The sequence below is a fragment of the Trachemys scripta genome, chromosome 10, assembly GCF_013100865.1.
Source record: "Trachemys scripta elegans isolate TJP31775 chromosome 10, CAS_Tse_1.0, whole genome shotgun sequence".
Classification (NCBI taxonomy): domain Eukaryota; kingdom Metazoa; phylum Chordata; order Testudines; family Emydidae; genus Trachemys; species Trachemys scripta.
This window is the reverse complement of record NC_048307.1, coordinates 44,650,820-44,668,629: the sequence shown is the minus strand read 5'-3', so window position 1 is coordinate 44,668,629 and position 17,810 is coordinate 44,650,820. Positions and strand designations below refer to the sequence as shown.

At 45.3% G+C, this 17,810-nt stretch overlaps 1 protein-coding gene across 11 annotated transcripts in view; it reads right to left on the bottom strand.

Moving 5' to 3' along the window:
- Positions 1-17,810, bottom strand: part of CPEB1 (cytoplasmic polyadenylation element binding protein 1) — a 75,791-nt gene that overhangs the window by 17,546 nt on the left and 40,435 nt on the right. For all 11 annotated transcript variants that reach the window (XM_034783850.1, XM_034783851.1, XM_034783860.1 and 8 more), the window contains one exon: positions 2,296-2,522. In XM_034783850.1, coding sequence (XP_034639741.1) covers positions 2,296-2,522 — 227 coding nt within the window. The remainder of the gene's footprint in view (positions 1-2,295; positions 2,523-17,810) is intronic.

Here is a 17,810-nt window from a genome sequence, read left to right as displayed (position 1 = left end):
GCGGCAGAAAAAGTGGGTATGCGGAGAAGAGGTCTGAAAAGTGAGGTGAGCGAGAACTGCAAGTTGCAAACCAGAGCAGAGGCATTGCATGGTGTGACAGGCTTGGAGGAATTTATATACCAAACCCAAAGTTAATGAGTCTCAAAAGAGCTGCTCAGAATCATCTAAGTGATTCTCCCAGGACACATGGGTTTAGTATCTAAGACTAGAATTTGAAGACATCTAGCCATCCCTGGTCTGCTAATCTAGAATCCAAAGCACACAGCTGTAAACCAAGTGCATTAGGAGAACACTGTATAGCTGGCTGCATGTTGTGGATAGTAAGTATGTGGGCCCTGATCACCAGATGAGGAAGCAGTTAGCTTTGAGCAACATGCACAAAACATACAATTAGGAGGTCCATAGAACTGATGTTTTTGCCAATCGCTTCCTTCTGCAGTTTTAGTGTCACAGTCCTGCGAGATTGTCACCAAGAGAGCAGGTGGCATGAAGATCAACATTTGGTTGTGGCATCTGAGTGCCCAGCATGGGGTGGGGGAAGAGAGAGAGAGAGAGAGAGACTTTCCCACAAATCCTGTTAACACACTAGGAAAGGCCTTCCATTTTAAGCCCTGCAAGTCAGGTGTATGAGTGTGATAAAAGGATAAGCAGAGACTTGTAATGTGAAAGCTACCCTTACAGAACATGAGAAGCAAGACTGTTTCCTTTACATTCCACAGTGACAACTAGATTGAGCCCTCTGGAGTAGGGCCAGAGCCTTGTCTACACCAGCCTTTTTTGGAAAGAATCTCCCCTGGTTGCCAGCACCAATTAATCGGTGGTGGCAGTGGCAGCCCGACTGCACAAAAGTGAGAAATGTCTGAAGGTGGCTAGTTTAAGTTACTTGATAACTACAAACCAGACTAATTTTGTTGTCCCTTCTGAAAATTAAAGAGGTCTTTCCCAAGTTACTAGCGCTCCACATTAGTGAAAGTTAAAGACTCAATTTTGCTTTTTGCATTTCCCTCAGCTTGGTGAGGCTATCAGTTTTAAATTTCAGTGCTGCAGTGTTTAAGTTGCAAATCCTTCCAAGACTGCTACAAAAGAAGCTAGCCAGCCAGCCATGCCACAGGCAATAACCTATATCCTAAAATACTTTTACTGCTCTAACATGGTCAAATACTTATTTCCCCTTCCTTTAAGGAGTTAATAATTCTGGGGGCAGGGGCAATTTGTTTGGAAAGCACATGGCAAGTACTATCAAAAGAAATCAACTGCAGTTAAATTTTAGAAACCCGTTTCCTCTCTGAACTGGTGAAAAACGTGGGGAAGTGTTATCAGCCTTCAGTTTTAAAGCCTTGTTTAATGCAGTTTAAGATTTGGGCCAGTATCCTTTAAATCTGACAACTTTGAGAACACTTCTGAAGGGTATTTGTAACAGGCACAACACTAAGTGACAGGTAAGAGACATACCTGACTACTCTCTTTATTTGCTTTCAACAATTTATGGCATCCTCCCACCCCCATGTCAATTCACTGCCCCCTCCTCCTTTAGGCCATTCACTCTAGCTCAGGGCTTCTAACAAAAATTACTTCACAATCCCAGGATGGGGGCCAAAGCTGAAGCTCAAGAGGCTTCTGCCCCAGGCAGTGGGCCTGCAACTTGAGTCCGGACACCCACAGCTGAAGCCCTCGGGCTTTGACTTCCGCCCTGTCTAGTGGGGCTTGGGCTTCAGCCCTGGGCCCTAGCAAGTCTAAGCCAGCCCTAGTGACCCCATTCAAAGGGGGTCCCGACCCACAGTTTGAGAACTGCTACTCTAGCTGTTTGAGCCTTACCAAAGAAGCTTCTTTAAACATGAGAAATGACTGAAGTCACCTCAATTAGCATGGGATTGTAGGGCAAGTGTTTGTCCTGGAACTTTTATAGAGTGACTGAATTTGAAGTCTAAGTACTCTGATGAGTAATGCCATAAAAAAAGATCTCAGTAGTAAATTACCCCTTTAGTGTCCATTGTTTAAGGAAAAATTGGCACAATGGTCTGCTCCCCTCACCCTGGGAGGGTGGTGCTGGGTAAGCCAGTCTATCTTCCAAATCCTGGCTGACGGCAGATCCAGAAGGGAAGCAACTCCCTTAGTTTCAGGCTAGGAGCTATTGAGAGAATAATGGAGCAATGAATTCCTTTTTACTGTCTCAGGATAGAGTCATGGTGTCCTGCAGCACAATGCTGTTCACCTAAGGTGCCAGGAGTTGAGTGTTTGACCTAAGAGGGGCAATGCAAAGATTTGTGAGGTTAGGAAAAACAAGAACCATCTTACGATTAAGTCTGAGAGATGATCAGATCCAGAGCTGAATCCACTGGTATCGGAGTCCGAAGGGCTGCTGGAGCGGGAATCCAGGAGAGCGCGACTGTCCAGGCGGGAGCTCCTCAGAGTCTGTGTGGGAAACTTCTCTCCCAAGTCCGAGCCAATTGGGTCCAGAGGCAGGAAGCCCAGAGGGGGCTTTCCCAAAACGTTCCCCAGAGGGCTACTGAGCATGCTGAGAACTAGAACAGAGAAAATCCCCTCATTAGCATATTGGGCCCATTTCCCCACCCGCACTCCCGAAAGGCTCTGTATCAGGCAGCATCGAGGAGGCTTGGTCTGACAGGGAGGTTTGTTGGACAGAAGGTAGACACGTGCTTTCTCCAATCTCCTTTGGCCAGGCTGTGTCTGGAAGCTAGTGGGCTCCTGAAAAAACTGCTGGACCACTCTGAAACACAGATGCAACAGCATCATGGTTAATGTGCAGAGTCAGCAATGCTAGCCTGGGTGGCCAGATGGATGTTTAACACTATCTGCCTCATTAGCTGCCGTCCCAGCCGAGGGAGAGCCGAGAAATTGAGAGCCAAGGCCCCATTAGCACTGGTTGCAAAAGCAGAGTTCTGCTCCCAGTTTGGCTCATCTGGTCTCAGACATGTTGCACAAGTGCATGCTGGCAAAGTCTGGGCAGCTATTCCTTAGTGTCTCAGCAAGGAGTCAAGTGCTTGTAAGGCACACACACCACCCTAGTGCCATGTGGGGCAATGCATTATGGGACACCCTACTGCAGAGCTGGAAGGAACAAGGACTGGTTACAACAGGTATATAGGAGTGGCCATGAACACTGAAAGTAGTACCCTGAACTGGTTAGAGCTAGACATGTATATGTAGCTGCCATGGATACCAACACTACCAGAGCGTGCTGATAAACACGTCAACAGGCCTGTGCCCAGAAGCCAGCCCATAGACTCAAGTGCACATCTTCTGATGTTGTCAGGGAATCACCCATCGCCTTTGTTTCCATCTCTGGAGACGAAAGACACTCCTGACATCACTCCTTCCACAGCAGCATGTGGGCTGCAAAGTATTCCCTCCCAGTGCCATTTCAGACTGCACCGCTGCAATTCAATGCCAAGCCTTACCAGAGCATCTCCTGTCAGCAACCTGCTGAAACTGCTGTCAGCACCTGGTCCAGAACTCCACATGGGTTTAAGCCTTGGACACGTACCCCTCCCCCCCCGAACAGAGGGGACTTCCCTCACGCAAGCACGTGATCAAACGCTGACAGTTACCACCCAGGCCAGGCTCTGCAGGGCCCTGACTGGTGCAGGGGGACAATTTTGCAGAAGGCTCAACTGACTTAGAAGAGCATTTATAGCTAGTCTAAAGTCTGCTGTGGCTTCAAAGCCAATGCCTAGTTAGCCTGAGGAGGAGCTGGTTTTCAGAAAGGGAGCCTTCATGAGAGCTCAACATTGGTCAAGTGGCCATCGCCCCACCCCTTCCTTACGCCAGGACTAGGACCTAGAGGTGTTACAGAAAACATTAGCCGATGTGTTCTATAGTTCTAGGGTAGACCAGTCGTTTTTCCTATACTAGAGTACACTGAACATATTCCAGCACCTACCTTTAAATCCCTGTCAAGGCAAGGCCAGAGGCACCTCCTTACAAGTAGGAAATGCAGAATTTATGTCCATGTCAGCACCACGCAGTGCCTACTTGCAGCTTAAAAAGGTGAACGGCAAGAGACTGCTAGAAGTTAGCTGATAGAGGCATTATGGCTATTTAAGACAAACCTTAGTGGCATGCTGGAGTGTTCCAATGTTTACTCATCCTCCCCCACCAAGCACTGAGAAGTCTGGGCTGTACTGTCACCAACAGCAAGCACCATGCAGAGGTTTAGAGTAGGATTCCCTCCACCTGTGTCCATAGGACATGGATGATCCCTATGGCAGTGGTTTTCAACTTTTCCAGACTTCTGTACCCCTTCCAGGATCAGCTTGAGCCCCATTGCCTGGGGTTGAAGCATGTAACTTACCTTCATGGGGCCACCTGTGGCGTGGGGCCCCAAGCAACTGCCCTGTTTGCCATCCCTGCACTAGCAATCACCCTTAACCCATCCCCACCCTTTGAGGCTCAACCCCCAGGTTGAGAAGTTGATCTAGAGGAGTTAATGTACCCCTGGAAGATCTCTGCATACCCAGAGTTGTTAACCTCTGTCCTACGGCACAAGAACCTTCCAGTCTGCAGCTCTGGTTCCTCAGGACACTGGAGGCCAGGTATTGCACAGTACTAGCTTAACTTTCCCCTTTTAGAGTATAAGCAAGAGGGGCAGTTTTTGCTACTCTGTTAATTCCCCTTCAATTCCCAATCTGCCCTTATGCTACAGCCTTGTCTGCCAGGACTTTCCTTCACTGCAAACACCAGCTCGGCTCTAGCTGGGGGAACAGCAGGAGTGCTAGCACAGACCAGGTGCCTGCCACCAGCCTGAGCAGACCCATGAAGCCTTCTCTGTACTAGTGCTGAGTTTTGCTACCGCTGGTGGAGCTGCACTGGCAGATCAAGCATTAAGGAAAATGCTAGTGTCAGTTTAGGGGGATGAGGGGAGACTGGGTCTCTTTCCAGAATATAGGTTTGTTGTATGGGTTGGGAGACATTCTATCCAAGCTAGAGTAAGCATGGTTTCAGGCTTCTCTGAAGTCATGTGGCATGTTTGAAAGCAATACAGCTAATGTATTGTTCAAGGAAGACAGCTGAATTTGTTAGAGTCTTAAAAAAAAACTGATTAGTCATTGCTCATTACAAGCTCTGATGCATAGCAGGCTAGTCCTGCCACCCAAGTCTCAGAGCTGCCAAATGCATCACTGCTGACTTCTCCTTGACAAAAAAATAGGGAGAAAGTTTTGCTACTTGTGGGCCATATGTAAATCCCACAGCCAGCATTATGCCGCCTGAACACAGCTGTACCAACACACTAGCAGCTACCTATATCTAGTGTTTGAGTTAACGAGCCATCTCTGCAGTTAGAGAACCAGTGACAGAGTTAAACCAAAGTTCAGGTTAACAGCTCTAAGATATGTGGAAGTTTGGCAGAGCAGTAGATACTAGTTACTTGCCTCATTTGTTTGTGGACTGCCCAATTATCTCTGCAGTTGGACTGGGCTTACCTAACTGGAGAGCAGTTATAGGCAGATTAAGTTGGTGCCTAGCTACATTAGCAGGTTAGCAAGGTCTGTATAGTGATGCTGATCCTAATTTCCAAGTGGGGTTGAGAATATTTTCCTTCAAGACAGTGTTCATTAACTAAGTAGAAGCCTTTGAGTTAAAAGCAGAGGGCCCAATCCTGCAAACTCGTTATGAGCATTGTTTGACCAAGGTCACTGGGACTTGCTAAGCACTAAACCAGCAGGTGTTTGAAGGATGTTTGCAGGCACTAGATCATGGGTCGGCAACCTTTCAGAAGTGATGTGCCGAGTCTTCATTTATTCACTCTAATTTAAGGTTTCGCATGCCAGTAATACATTAACTTTTTTAGAAGGCCTCCTTCTATAAGTCTAATAGACATCTAAACTATTGTATGTCAAGTAAATAAGGTTTTTAAAATGTTTAAGAAGCTTCATTTAAAATTAAATTAAAATGGAGAGCCCCCCAGACCAGTGGCCAGGACCCGGGCAGTGTGAGTGCTGCTGAAAATCAGCTTGTGTGCTGCCTTTGGCATGCGTGCCATAGATTACCTATCCCTGCCCTAGATTTTAAGCCATTTGTGTTGACTGCATGAAGCTATTCAGCCTAAAGATTTCCTGTCTGCTCTCTCTGAGCAGTACTCCAGAGTTCCTGGCTCTTTGGTGGGAGCTCAGAGACCCTCTCTGGGGACTCCCAAGCTTGCTTATGATGCAACCTGCACTGTACTTAAGACCTCACACCCAGTATCACACCCAGGCTAGTGCCCCGAATACTGGAGAACATAGCTATGCTGGGAGAGACTGTTTGTAATGGAAGGAGCCAGAACTGTGGACAAAGGGTGGCTATCAAAATGAATTCTCCTTAGCTCTAGTCCACATCGGGGATGTGACCCAAATTTAGATGTTGGTGACCAATATTGCAAACAATAAAACCGGTACAGCTGATTTGCACCTGGGTTCAAGCAAGTGTTTGCACTGCTGCAGTAACTGCAGATTATAGCTGTTTACTCCGTCTACACTATTTCGGCTACACCAGCAGCCACCTGCCAATGGCTGGAATTCCCCTGTAGACATAGAAAAGCAGTTGGAAGGCTATTTCAGCTTTCATTTAAGTCTGAAGCATGAGATTTTCAAAGTTTGCTTGGCACATCTAAGTTCATAAGGGAAGGAAGATGGCCTGCTACTTCAGGCTAACCCACCACCACCCTTTCACTATAGGATTTGTTGGTGTTACCAAACCTGTCTAGGAAGAGCAATGGCACAATTTGAGGATGAGACACTGAGCTGATCCTTGTGTAATCTCAGGAAAGGCATTTGGAATTGATACATAGCCACCTTACTACTGAAGTCAAAATACACACAAGACTTCACTTCCAAGAACTGGAGCCTCTGCTTTGCTTTCTTCCCTACTAATCGGGCCAACCTTAACATTGGAATGGGTGTTAATCCTAAAACCTAATGCCAATTAGTGTTTTACAATAAAAAAGCTAACGAACATCCAACAGCATGGATGTTATTTTTGAAATGAGGCCCTAAGATGTCAGGGGTCATCTGCAGGCTGAACTCAGTGTTTGGAAGCACTGACCCTTGTATGGACAGCATGCAAGGAGATCAAGAGAAGAGTCCCAAGTGGGTGAGGTGCGAGAGGCAGGCCTGAATACTTGGCTCAAGTCATGCCTTGACCAAGGGGCTGTCTAGAAACTTCCCAGGATGTTGTGGGTAGGGACGGAAGGGATTGTCAGGGTTCAAGACTAGCCAGAATGGAGTTTATGGAAATAGGCAAGATTTGCAAGCTTCTGCTGAAAGTTCAAATGTCTTCAGGCCTAGTGTACACACAAGTAGGTAACGCGAGACTACATGCACAATTGCATGCTTATTTTTAGAGAGCAGGACAAATATGCAGCATGGCATGGTGTCCACTGTGCATTAGCATCAGTTCCAGCAGCCAAGATTTAAAAGCAAAACTGTCAGGTCAAATTTGATACATTTGCTGTTTTGCAGAGCCCAGGAACACACACTTCTATATATAAGTGTCAATTAGACGCTCCTCACAAGTGTCTGCTGCAATGCTTAGGGTGCAAACTAGAGACTGATAATATATGCAAGAACAGGGGAAGCAGTATCATTTCCACTATCCAGTTATATATGCAGCCTAGATGAGTGCCTAGTCATGAGACCACCATTAGATTAAAAATTCTCTATAGTGCAGGACAAGTCTGAAAACATGGGTTTGCTTGGCCATGCACCTTTAAGCTTGATACCTGACTGCAAGAAAAAGCAACTTAAATGCATCTAAAACAGGCATCTAAATTTAAACAGGCTTGTAAGATATTGCCAGACTGGTTGAAGTCCATTTGCAACTGATCTGAGCCTGACATCAGATCTAGTTCCCCTGACAAAGCAAACAAGCTTCCACTGCAAAAGGAATGCGCTCAAGGTTAAGATCCCAGCCCTCTTCCTTCCACTTAGAATCCTGCCCAAGCACATATTTTAACCCAGCAGTCAGATTCTGATACTAAATGATAAATGGCTGACCACCTCCAGCCCTGCAGTGACTTGTCTGCCACACTGATTCAGGGTATTCTCCACTCAACTTCACTTTCCATTCCACCCTTTTCTATTCATACTCCATGGAGGAGAGCATTTTAGCAGGAGGGAGGCTGTGCAGTCCTGTGGCTCTCTAAAAGGATAACTCTGCTGGCTGCACCTGAGAGCTGTCTCTCCAGAACTGGCAGCAGCTCAGCCATCACATCACCTGTGAGTCAGCTGTTTTGTCACTTACAGGTCCAGCCACATTAGGAAGACAAAGGAGTCCAGGGACTCAGTTACACATCAAAACAAGGAGTTTTTAACCTATGAAAGCTTATGCCCAAATAAATCTGTTAGCCTTTAAGGTGCCACCAGACTCCTTGTTGTTTTTGTGGATACAGACTAACATGGCTACCCCCGATACAGTTACACATCAAGATATGCAATGCAGAGGAGACCAAGTGTGTTCTAATGCCCCTAATCAAGCTCAAGTCCACTAATGTGGGCTGAGTGATACATGCCACCAATCCTGTCACTTGGTTAGCTGGTACTTGCCCTTAATAGGTCTCCACACCAGACAAACAGGGAGCCCCAAAAGCATTCGTGGCTGCTCCCAGCATCTCAGCTCAGTTCTGAAAGTGCTTTTGTCACAGCAGAGACCCAGGAAGACTATGCCCCTTCCCCATTGACTCCGCATTGGGGAGGCTCAGGAATACCTGCTACAGCCTCCCTAGAGGAAATTCCCTTCCATTTGTCCTTTTTCTGTGCAGAGACCCATTCACTCCCAGATATTTGGGGACAGCCTTGAGAAATCTCACACGCCTAGGGTCATGCAGGTATACCCTGACCGCAACCCTTTTGGAGCCTCCCCCTTGTGCAGAGCATGCAATGAATCCCTTTGCAACAGTGTTGTAAAGACAAGCGTGGATCCTGGTCCATCTGATCCTGGGCAGCCAGGTGGGCAGTCTGTAAAAGGAGCCAACTACGGGGGGGACTCGTCTGTCTGAACAGACCAGCTATAGTTGCTCTTCTGCTGGCAGTGCATGTGCGTCATTCCCCACCAATTGGCTTTAGCCCGACTGGCACAGCTGTGACCATTCTGCAGGATCATGCAATATATGGCCTAGTTATGCCAAACTAACAGCAGGCTATTATGGCCAGGTGCAATGCAGCATAATGCAAAGAGCTGAAGTCTGTTTGCTGCAGCAAACAATCTGAACCCACCAATCCTATTTAAGTCATGGATAGTGGAAGAAGCATGTCATAGCGCCCATCCCTGTGTGCTGATACAGCAGTGATCTGTGGCTTCTGGTAACAGACTGGTCTGGTACACACCCCAACATAAATCTTTTAATGGTTCTCAATGAAGGCCTGAGAGGCCAGGTACAGGGCTTCCTCCACAGGTTTACCATGTTATAGTGACCAGGTTGCACATATAGACTTACCTCTGCTTGCTTCAGTCACCAGGGCTAGTGCACCAAGATTGGTGGGTTTTTCACCAAGATCTGTGCTAAGAATTTCCCTGAAATAATTCCTGGCCTGTACTGCACAGTCCAGGCTATATGATCAGTGGGCCCTTCTGGCTCTGGAAGCGTGCATTCCACCTCTTGTGAGCCTGAGACAAGTGTGCAGCAGTGTGGTCCCACCAGGTGTCAGAACTGGGAGTAACTGTCCAAGTGGAAGGGAGTTTGGACGAGGCCATGCAAGACTTCAGCCCCAGTACAAAAGAGTGTTTGAGAAGCTGAGCTCCATGCTATGCTGCCACTCTCAGTACTGGCAATGCAGAGCAGACAGATTGGGGAGCCTGATCTGTAAGCGTTAGCAGGCCAGGGCTGTTCAGAGCTACCGGAGCAAGCTCAGAATGCAGAGGTTCTCCTCCACCAGATTACAGGCTAGTTCAACTTTGAGACGCCATGAAGCCTGCCAGTCAATCTACACCCTATAAAGTTGCACCAATAGCAGAACTTGGCTATGTCACTGCCCCCAAAAATCACAAAGTACCTCAGGTTCTGCGATCAACAAGTGCATTCACAGTGGACTGACTACTACTTGCACACCTATGCAGCTACAATGGCAAATCACTGGCATACATCAGGACAAGGGACTGCGCAAGCATTCATACCATCATCATGCCTAACCTTGCTCTGAGCAGGGTGAGGCAGCGATAAAGTTCTCTACCCTAGCAGATGAGCCATTACCATCTCCAAATGGCACTGCACTGGTACAGACCAATGGCAGGGTCAGCACTAACAGCAGCTACATCTTACCAGGACGGCTTTAAGACACCAATGCAGCAGAAACCGTATAGAGAAAGAAGCTCTTGAAGGAGGATATTCTGTGCTATGTGCTTTCACAAATTTACCCATTGTGCAAAATCAGACTAAATGACATCTCACCTGAACTGGAACACAACCAGCAGATCTGATATCACTGGTATGTTCACTCAAGCACCTATGTATTTTGCTGCAATAGGTTTCCAGTTATCAGGGCTGCTCCAGGGTTTTTGCCGCCGCAAGCGATGGGGGGGGGGGTCGCTATCGATCAGCGGGCAGTTCCACTGCGCCACTTCTTTGGTGGCAGGTCCATCCCTCCGAGAGGGACAGGGACCCTCCGCCAAATTTCTGCCGAAGAGCCCGACGTGCTTCCCCTTGGCCGCCCCAAGCACCTGCTTGCTCAGCTGGTGCCTGGAGCCGGCCCTGCCTGTTACATCAATGCAAGTCAGTCAAATGACTGGTCTCAAAAGAGGAGGGGGTTAAGACTGCAGGTTTTAGGCATAGCAGGACTGAATTCAGTTTCCATTGGAAAAAGGCACTGACAAAGCCACCATCACTTTTAGCATGTGTATGCATATTAGACAGGATTTGGTTCTGTTAAGAATCCAAAATGGCATCATGAGCGCAGTTGGCAGCTACTGGACACTAGTCTAAACTTGTTTGACAGCCAGAACTGAATTTGAGCAGCCCTGTAACTGGACAGCCAAACATGTTCAAGGAATTGTTTAATGCCTCATTAGGTATTTGTGCTTACAATGTTTTAGAACAGCGCTAATGTAGGTATTACTAGTGGGATGGGGCAAGTGCTTGTGCAAGGCTGTTTACAGAAGTGCAGCTGCAGCACAGAACCCCATAGCGAGAGGGAAGATGTGGATTCCAACATTCTCAGGACTAATGGTCCTTCCTTTCAGCACTACTACAGTGTTGGTCCCTGTGCATGCAGCAAAGTCACTACATGGGGCTCACTCTCACTGCAGCAGTGTAAGCAAGCCCAGGTTAATAGAGATGTGTTGCATCAGTGCTAAGTCTGCACCAGTATAATTGCACCTATGTAGACATGGCCTCCATCTAGAACTTGAAAGAGGTAGCTGCTGGGCTAAAAGGGTGGGGGGGGAAGGCAGTTAAGGCCACCTGCAGCAAGCATTGAAAAATTAAGACTTCAGTCAAAATCTGTATGAACTAAGCACCAACAAGAGGACAAAAATTTGTTCCTCCTTGCTCATGGTGGGTAAAGATCTCCTTATTTTTCCCCCAGGGTTACACTGGCATGATCTCAGAGGTCTCCCTTTCACTAAAACCCAAAGAAGGGCTCATTTAGGATACTACAGTAATAGTACTAGAGAACTGACAAGCTAGACCTCTTTCCGAATCCGGATAAACCTAGAGAGCTTATTCTAGCCTGTAAAAGCAGCAAAGAGTCCCGTGGCACTTTATAGACTAACAGACGTATTGGCGCATGAGCTTTCGTGGGTGAATACCCACTTCGTCGGATGCATCATTTCTTTTCTTGCTTTGTTATTATAATTTGAATTGCACTTTGTTTTATGCTAGGGAAATATGTATGTAAGGACAGACTTGTAATCTACAGGTTTTGGTACTTTATGGGATTACATGTCTTTANTGGAATAAGTAAGTTAGTAAAATACCTTCATATGATATAAATTAAAAAGGAAAGCTGAATTGCTCAATTTTTGGTAACAATCTGAGTTGTGCGGGGAGTATGTCCAAGGAGAACTGGGCCCTAGTTCATCACTGTTGTCCAATATATACATGAAGAATAGTTTTTGGTTTGCTTGTGAAGGATCTTGTAGAGCTACAGTATGTTTCAGAAAACAGATGGCAAAGATAAACAATTTCTAGTAGCATTACACATTAGTCAAGGTTTTGTATCCTACGGCAAAGATTAGCACCAATAAAGACATGTAATCCCATAAAGTACCAAAACCTGTAGATTACAAGTCTGTCCTTACATACATATTTCCCTAGCATAAAACAAAGTGCAATTCAAATTATAATAACAAAGCAAGAAAAGAAATGATGCATCCGACGAAGTGGGTATTCACCCACGAAAGCTCATGCGCCAATACGTCTGTTAGTCTATAAGGTGCCACGGGACTCTTTGCTGCTTTTACAGATCCAGACTAATACAGCTACCCCTCTGATACTATTCTAGCCTGGTGTCAACACAGAACTTCACCTGCCAAATACATGGTAATACACATCGAAAGAGTTCCCATCCACTGCTACACATTGCTTATTTCAGAGTCAGCTGTACTTACTTGGGAAAGGCCTGAGGGACACTGCCAACAGTTTGATTAAACTTAAGGTGCAGTAGCTGTCAAGAAAGCAAATGTAGAGAGATGCATAACAAGTGGGATGGAGAATACCAGAAATAATATGCCATTGTATCTGCTGGTGTTAGGTCCTTGCTTTGGATACAGAGTTCAACTTTTGCAACCCATATCTCAAGACATAGCAGACAAAGACTTTGATATCCCATACATTTCTCTGTTTATCTAGATTCCATTCCTACCAGTGGGTTTTGTCTTGGCTTTGCAATTGAATAATGACAAGGCAGGAGGCTTAGCTCCTCCAGGAAGACCAACAGTTGCTTCTTAAACTAGAAGACAATGTGTTTCTAACAGCATTAAGTGGTCAACAGTGGTCACTGGACTGATCTTGCGCATTCAGTTAGTGGATAGTCCAGGAAAGTGAGCTTGAATACTTGACAGGATCAGGAATCCAACTTCTGGATCCCTGCTAGCCATCCCTGCTATTGGGATTAACACCCTCCCACAGGTGTTTATGGCAGTTTGCTTTAGTGGATTTCCAGAGCAACACAACATGCAGTACCTTCCTACCAGAGGCTGGGTCTGCCAACACCTGTATATCTAGGCTTCAGTTCAGGAAACATCCCTATTAAAAACAGCATGTAAGCACATGCTTCAGCGCTTTTCTGCACAGGGGCTGTAGCTGGAATGGTCTGACAATTGTACAAGTTGAAGACCAATCTGCTGCTTTGCAGATCTCTTTGGATGCAAAAGGTTTTAGTCCAGGAAATCATGACCTGGTGATAAGCTTCTATTTTGTCTTGTATGCCTCAGCACAACCACCTAGCATTCAATGCATTAGAGGTCTCTTCTGTATTGCCCAGTAGTTTAAAAAAAAAAAAAAAAAAAAAAAAACCATCAAACCTTCATATATTTTTCTTAAATTCAGTCAGACTAACAGCTATGGGAGTCTGCATGTTCCAGGGTTGAAGAGGTTTGGTTTTTTGCAGGAAGGAGACCCCTGAACTCTGTGGAACAGCAGCAACTTTTAGAACCAAGGCTGGGTAGAAAGGCAGCTCTACCTGGTCACTATGTAAGGTCCTGTTCTGAGATACCATAGTCAGCATCCCCAGCTCACACCCCACATGTGGAAGTGACAGCTGCCAGAAAGGCCCCATAAGCAGACTGCTGTGCCACTACTGTTGAGATGCAAAGATGGGACTGGAATTCAATCCCTCAAGGGTTGTGCTGCTGAGCCAGTAGCAGACAGCTGAAGTCTCTTCCCCAAGCTACTGGTGTAAGACAGTATTGGCTGCTCCTAGGCACACAAGATGGATACCTAAAGCTGGCAACAAGGGGAACACTAATGGCTTTTTGGCAGGCTTGTCTGCTCCCTCTGGCTCTGGGGGAAGGGAGACTGCTGTATGTCCTGGAACAAGTTCCCCCAAAACCCAGATCAGCAGAGATTGCCACAGTGGGGAGCACTGAACCTCCAGGGATGCACTTAAGATGATGTCCATTACCTAAACCCCTTCTTAACAAGCAAGAATTTTCCTACACTGTCTACACACTGCCACCTATTGCTGTGGTATCTGAGTGTCTTCCAGGTAGAGTCAAGAGCTAGAATCACAGGACTGGAAGGGACCTTGAGAGGTTATATAGTCCAGTCCTTGGCACCTCTCCCAATCAGATTTTATCCTGTAAAGGGTAGGGTTTCATTTTTTCTGGATCCACTGATTAAGATAAGTTACTTTTGTTGGTTGGGCAGCAGGGGAGGAAGCCAGCTCTTAGCAGGACAGAGATTGGAGATTCTTTTTATTGAAGAGGACTCAGACTTTAGATCAGAAGGGACCATCGTGATCTAGTCTGACCACCTGCACGGCACAGGTCACAGAAACTCACCCACAGACCCCTGTGACAGACCCCTAATCTCTGCTGAGTTACTGAAGTCCTCAAATCATGGTTTAAATTAGGGCTGTTTATTAATTGCAGTTAACTCATGCCTAACTCAAAAACTAAATTGTGATTTTAAAAAATTGCGGTTTTAATCACTTAATGGAATATCAATTGAAAACACAGAAAAACCATCCAAAGTATTTGATAAGTTTCATCTATTGTATTCCGTATTGTAATTGAAAATCAGTGTATTTTTATTTCAAATATTTGCACTATAAAAATAGTAGTTTTCAATTCACCCAGTACAAGTACTGTAATGCAATCTCTTGATCATGAAAGTGCAACTTACAAATGTAGAATTATGTACAAAAAACTGCATTCAAAAATAAAACCATGTAAAACTTCAGAGCCTGCTAGTCCACTCAGTCCTACTTCTCGTTCGGCCAATTGCTCAGACAAAAGTTTGTTTACATTTACAGGAGATAATGCTGCCCTCTTCTTATTTATAATGTCACCAGAAAGTGAGCACAGGCATTTGCATAGCACTGTCGTAGCCAGCGTTGCAAGATATTTGTGGCAGATGCACTAAAGATTCATGTCCCTTCATGCTTCAACCACCATCCCAAGGGCCGTGCATCCATGCTGATGACTGGTTCTGCTCGATAACCATCCAAAAGCAGTGTGGACGGGCATATGTTCACTTTCATCATCATAAGTCAGATGCCACCAGCAGAAGGTTGATTTTCTTTTCTGGTGGTTCAGGTTCTGTAGTTTCTGCATCGGAGTGTTGCTCTTTTAAGAATTCTGAAAGTATGCTCCACACCTCATCCCTTTCAGACTTTGGAAGGCACTTCAGATTCTTAAGCCTTGCGTCGAGTGCTGTAGCTATCTTTAGAAATCTCACATTAGTACCTTTGTGTTTTGTCAGATCTGCAGCAAAAGTGTTCTTAAAACAAACATGTGCTGGGTCATCATCCGAGACTGCTATAACATGAAATATATGGCAGAATGAAGGTAAAACAGAGCAGGGGATGTACAATTTTCCCACAGAGTTCAGTCACAAATTTAATTTAATACATTTTAACAAGCATCATCAACATGGAAGCATGTCCTCTGGAATGGTGGGCAAAACATGATGGAGCATACAAATGTTTAGCATATACGGCACATAAATACCTTGCAATGCTGGCTACAATAGTGTCATGCAAATGCCTGTGCTCACTTTCTGGTGACTTTGTAAATAAGAGGGCAGCGTTCTCTTGTAAATTTAAACAAACTTTTGGCTGAATGAGAAGTAGGACCGAGTGGACTAGCAGGCTCTGAAGTTTTACATGGTTTTATTTTTGAATGCAGTTTTTTTTATATAATTCTACATTTGTAAGTTGCACTTTCATGATCAAGAGATTGCATTACAGTACTTGTACTGGGTGAATTGAAAACTATTTTTTTTTACAGTGCAAATACTTGTAATCAAAAAATCAGATTAGGATTGGAGGAGACCTCAGGAGGTCATCTAGTCCAACCCCCTGCTCAAAGGAGGACCAACACCAACTAAATCGTCCCACCAAAATATAAAGTGAGCACTGTACACTTTGTATTCTGTGTTGTAAATGAAATGTATCTGAAAATTTAGAACACATTCAAAAATATTTAAATAAATGGTATTCTATTGTTTACAGTGCAATTAATCACAATTTTTTAAATTGCTTGACAGCCCTAGTTTAAATACTTCAAGTTACACAGAATCCACCATTTACACTAGTTTAAACCTGCAAGTGACCCATGCCCCACGCTGCAAAGGAAGGCAAAAAAACCCCAGGGTCTCTGCCAATCTGACTGGATGGAAAGTTCTTTTCTGACCCCCTATATGGCAATCAGTTAGACCCCGAGCATGTGGGCAAGACCCACCAGGCAGACACCCGAGTAAGAATTCCCTGTAGCGACTTAGAGCCTTCCCCATCTAGTGTTCCATCTCCAGCCAAGAATGACTGGCAATGAGACCCAGTCAACTGCAGCACAGGGGGAAGCCCAGTTGTGGGAGAGGCAAACCCTGATGGGAGAGAAGACTTGTCTAGAGACTGGGAATGGGTCAGAGCCATCGAAGGGCTTCCGGAAGGGGACCTATTAATGGAACAGGCCCAGTTTCTTCTCTGAAGAGACAGGACAGTGTATATAAGCAAGCATTCAGGAAGGTAGTAGGGCACTCCTCTTTACCAGGGGACAACCAAGGAAACAAAGCAAAGCAATGTCTGAAATGGATAAAAGGAAACTATGCATAGTCAAACTATGGAACGCACTGCCACAAGACGCCAAGAGTTTATTTTAATCCTGCTAATCAGCCATATGGATAACATCTAGTTATATAAACTAGACTAAAAGAAGACAGACCCTATGATACAGGGCATAAGCAACCACTGCTAACAGCGTTTAAGAATGTTTCTCCATGGACTAGTCACTTTGTCCATCTGGAGTCAGATGTACTTTTTAGAGCTAGAGAGCAGATACTGGAATAGATGGGTCATTGGTCTGATCCAGTATGGCAATACTGGCATTCATACTCATGCCAGGTATTCAGTTAACAGCATAAGGGCTTCATACCATCCAGTGAGAGCAGAGAGACTGAGCACATGTTAAACCTCCCATCAGAGGCTTGCAGCCCAATTGGGATCCCACAGGACCTACTGCCATAATAGCAGGAGAGGGTAAAATGTACTTTGTTATGGTCAGGATTGTGTGGAGGAACAAATAAAAACCAGACTGCAGTAATTTGTGGGAAAACAGTCTCAGTTTTTCAAATAGAATTTCAACAAGTATTAAAACCTTTATTTTTCTTAAATTTAGGACAGGGATAGAGATTTGATGTTTATTATAACAGGAGTTAAATATTTTTACATGGTTTAAGCAAGATTTATTTTATTCTTTTAGTGGTAAAAATTGTATCTGAATTCCATTCTATATTAGCCAACTGTGGTTCTTCTAAGTAGTGGGAGAAGCTGTGTCTCATGATCTAAGGTTTGTGTGGGTGGAAGCAGGATTTAAAAGGTAGTCCCTTGCAGGGCTCTACCTCATATCTCCTTGTGTGCTACTGTCATCTATTATGCAGGCATACAAACTAAACCAGCACTTTAGGCTCCTTCCTCCACGGTCCCTTTACCTCCCCCAAGGAGAAACAGGTGCCCTGGATGCTAGGAATACTGCATATTTATGATTATTAAATTGGGAAGGGAATACTGCATTACAGGAGATGCTTAGCTGGAAGCATCCAAGGCCCGCATTTATTTCCATGAGAACAGGTTTCTGGGACTTGAGTCAATATTCCTAGTCTGACAGACAGTTTTAGTGGCAGCAGTGGGTTTAGTGTTCTTCTCCTGCCACAAGACAGCAAT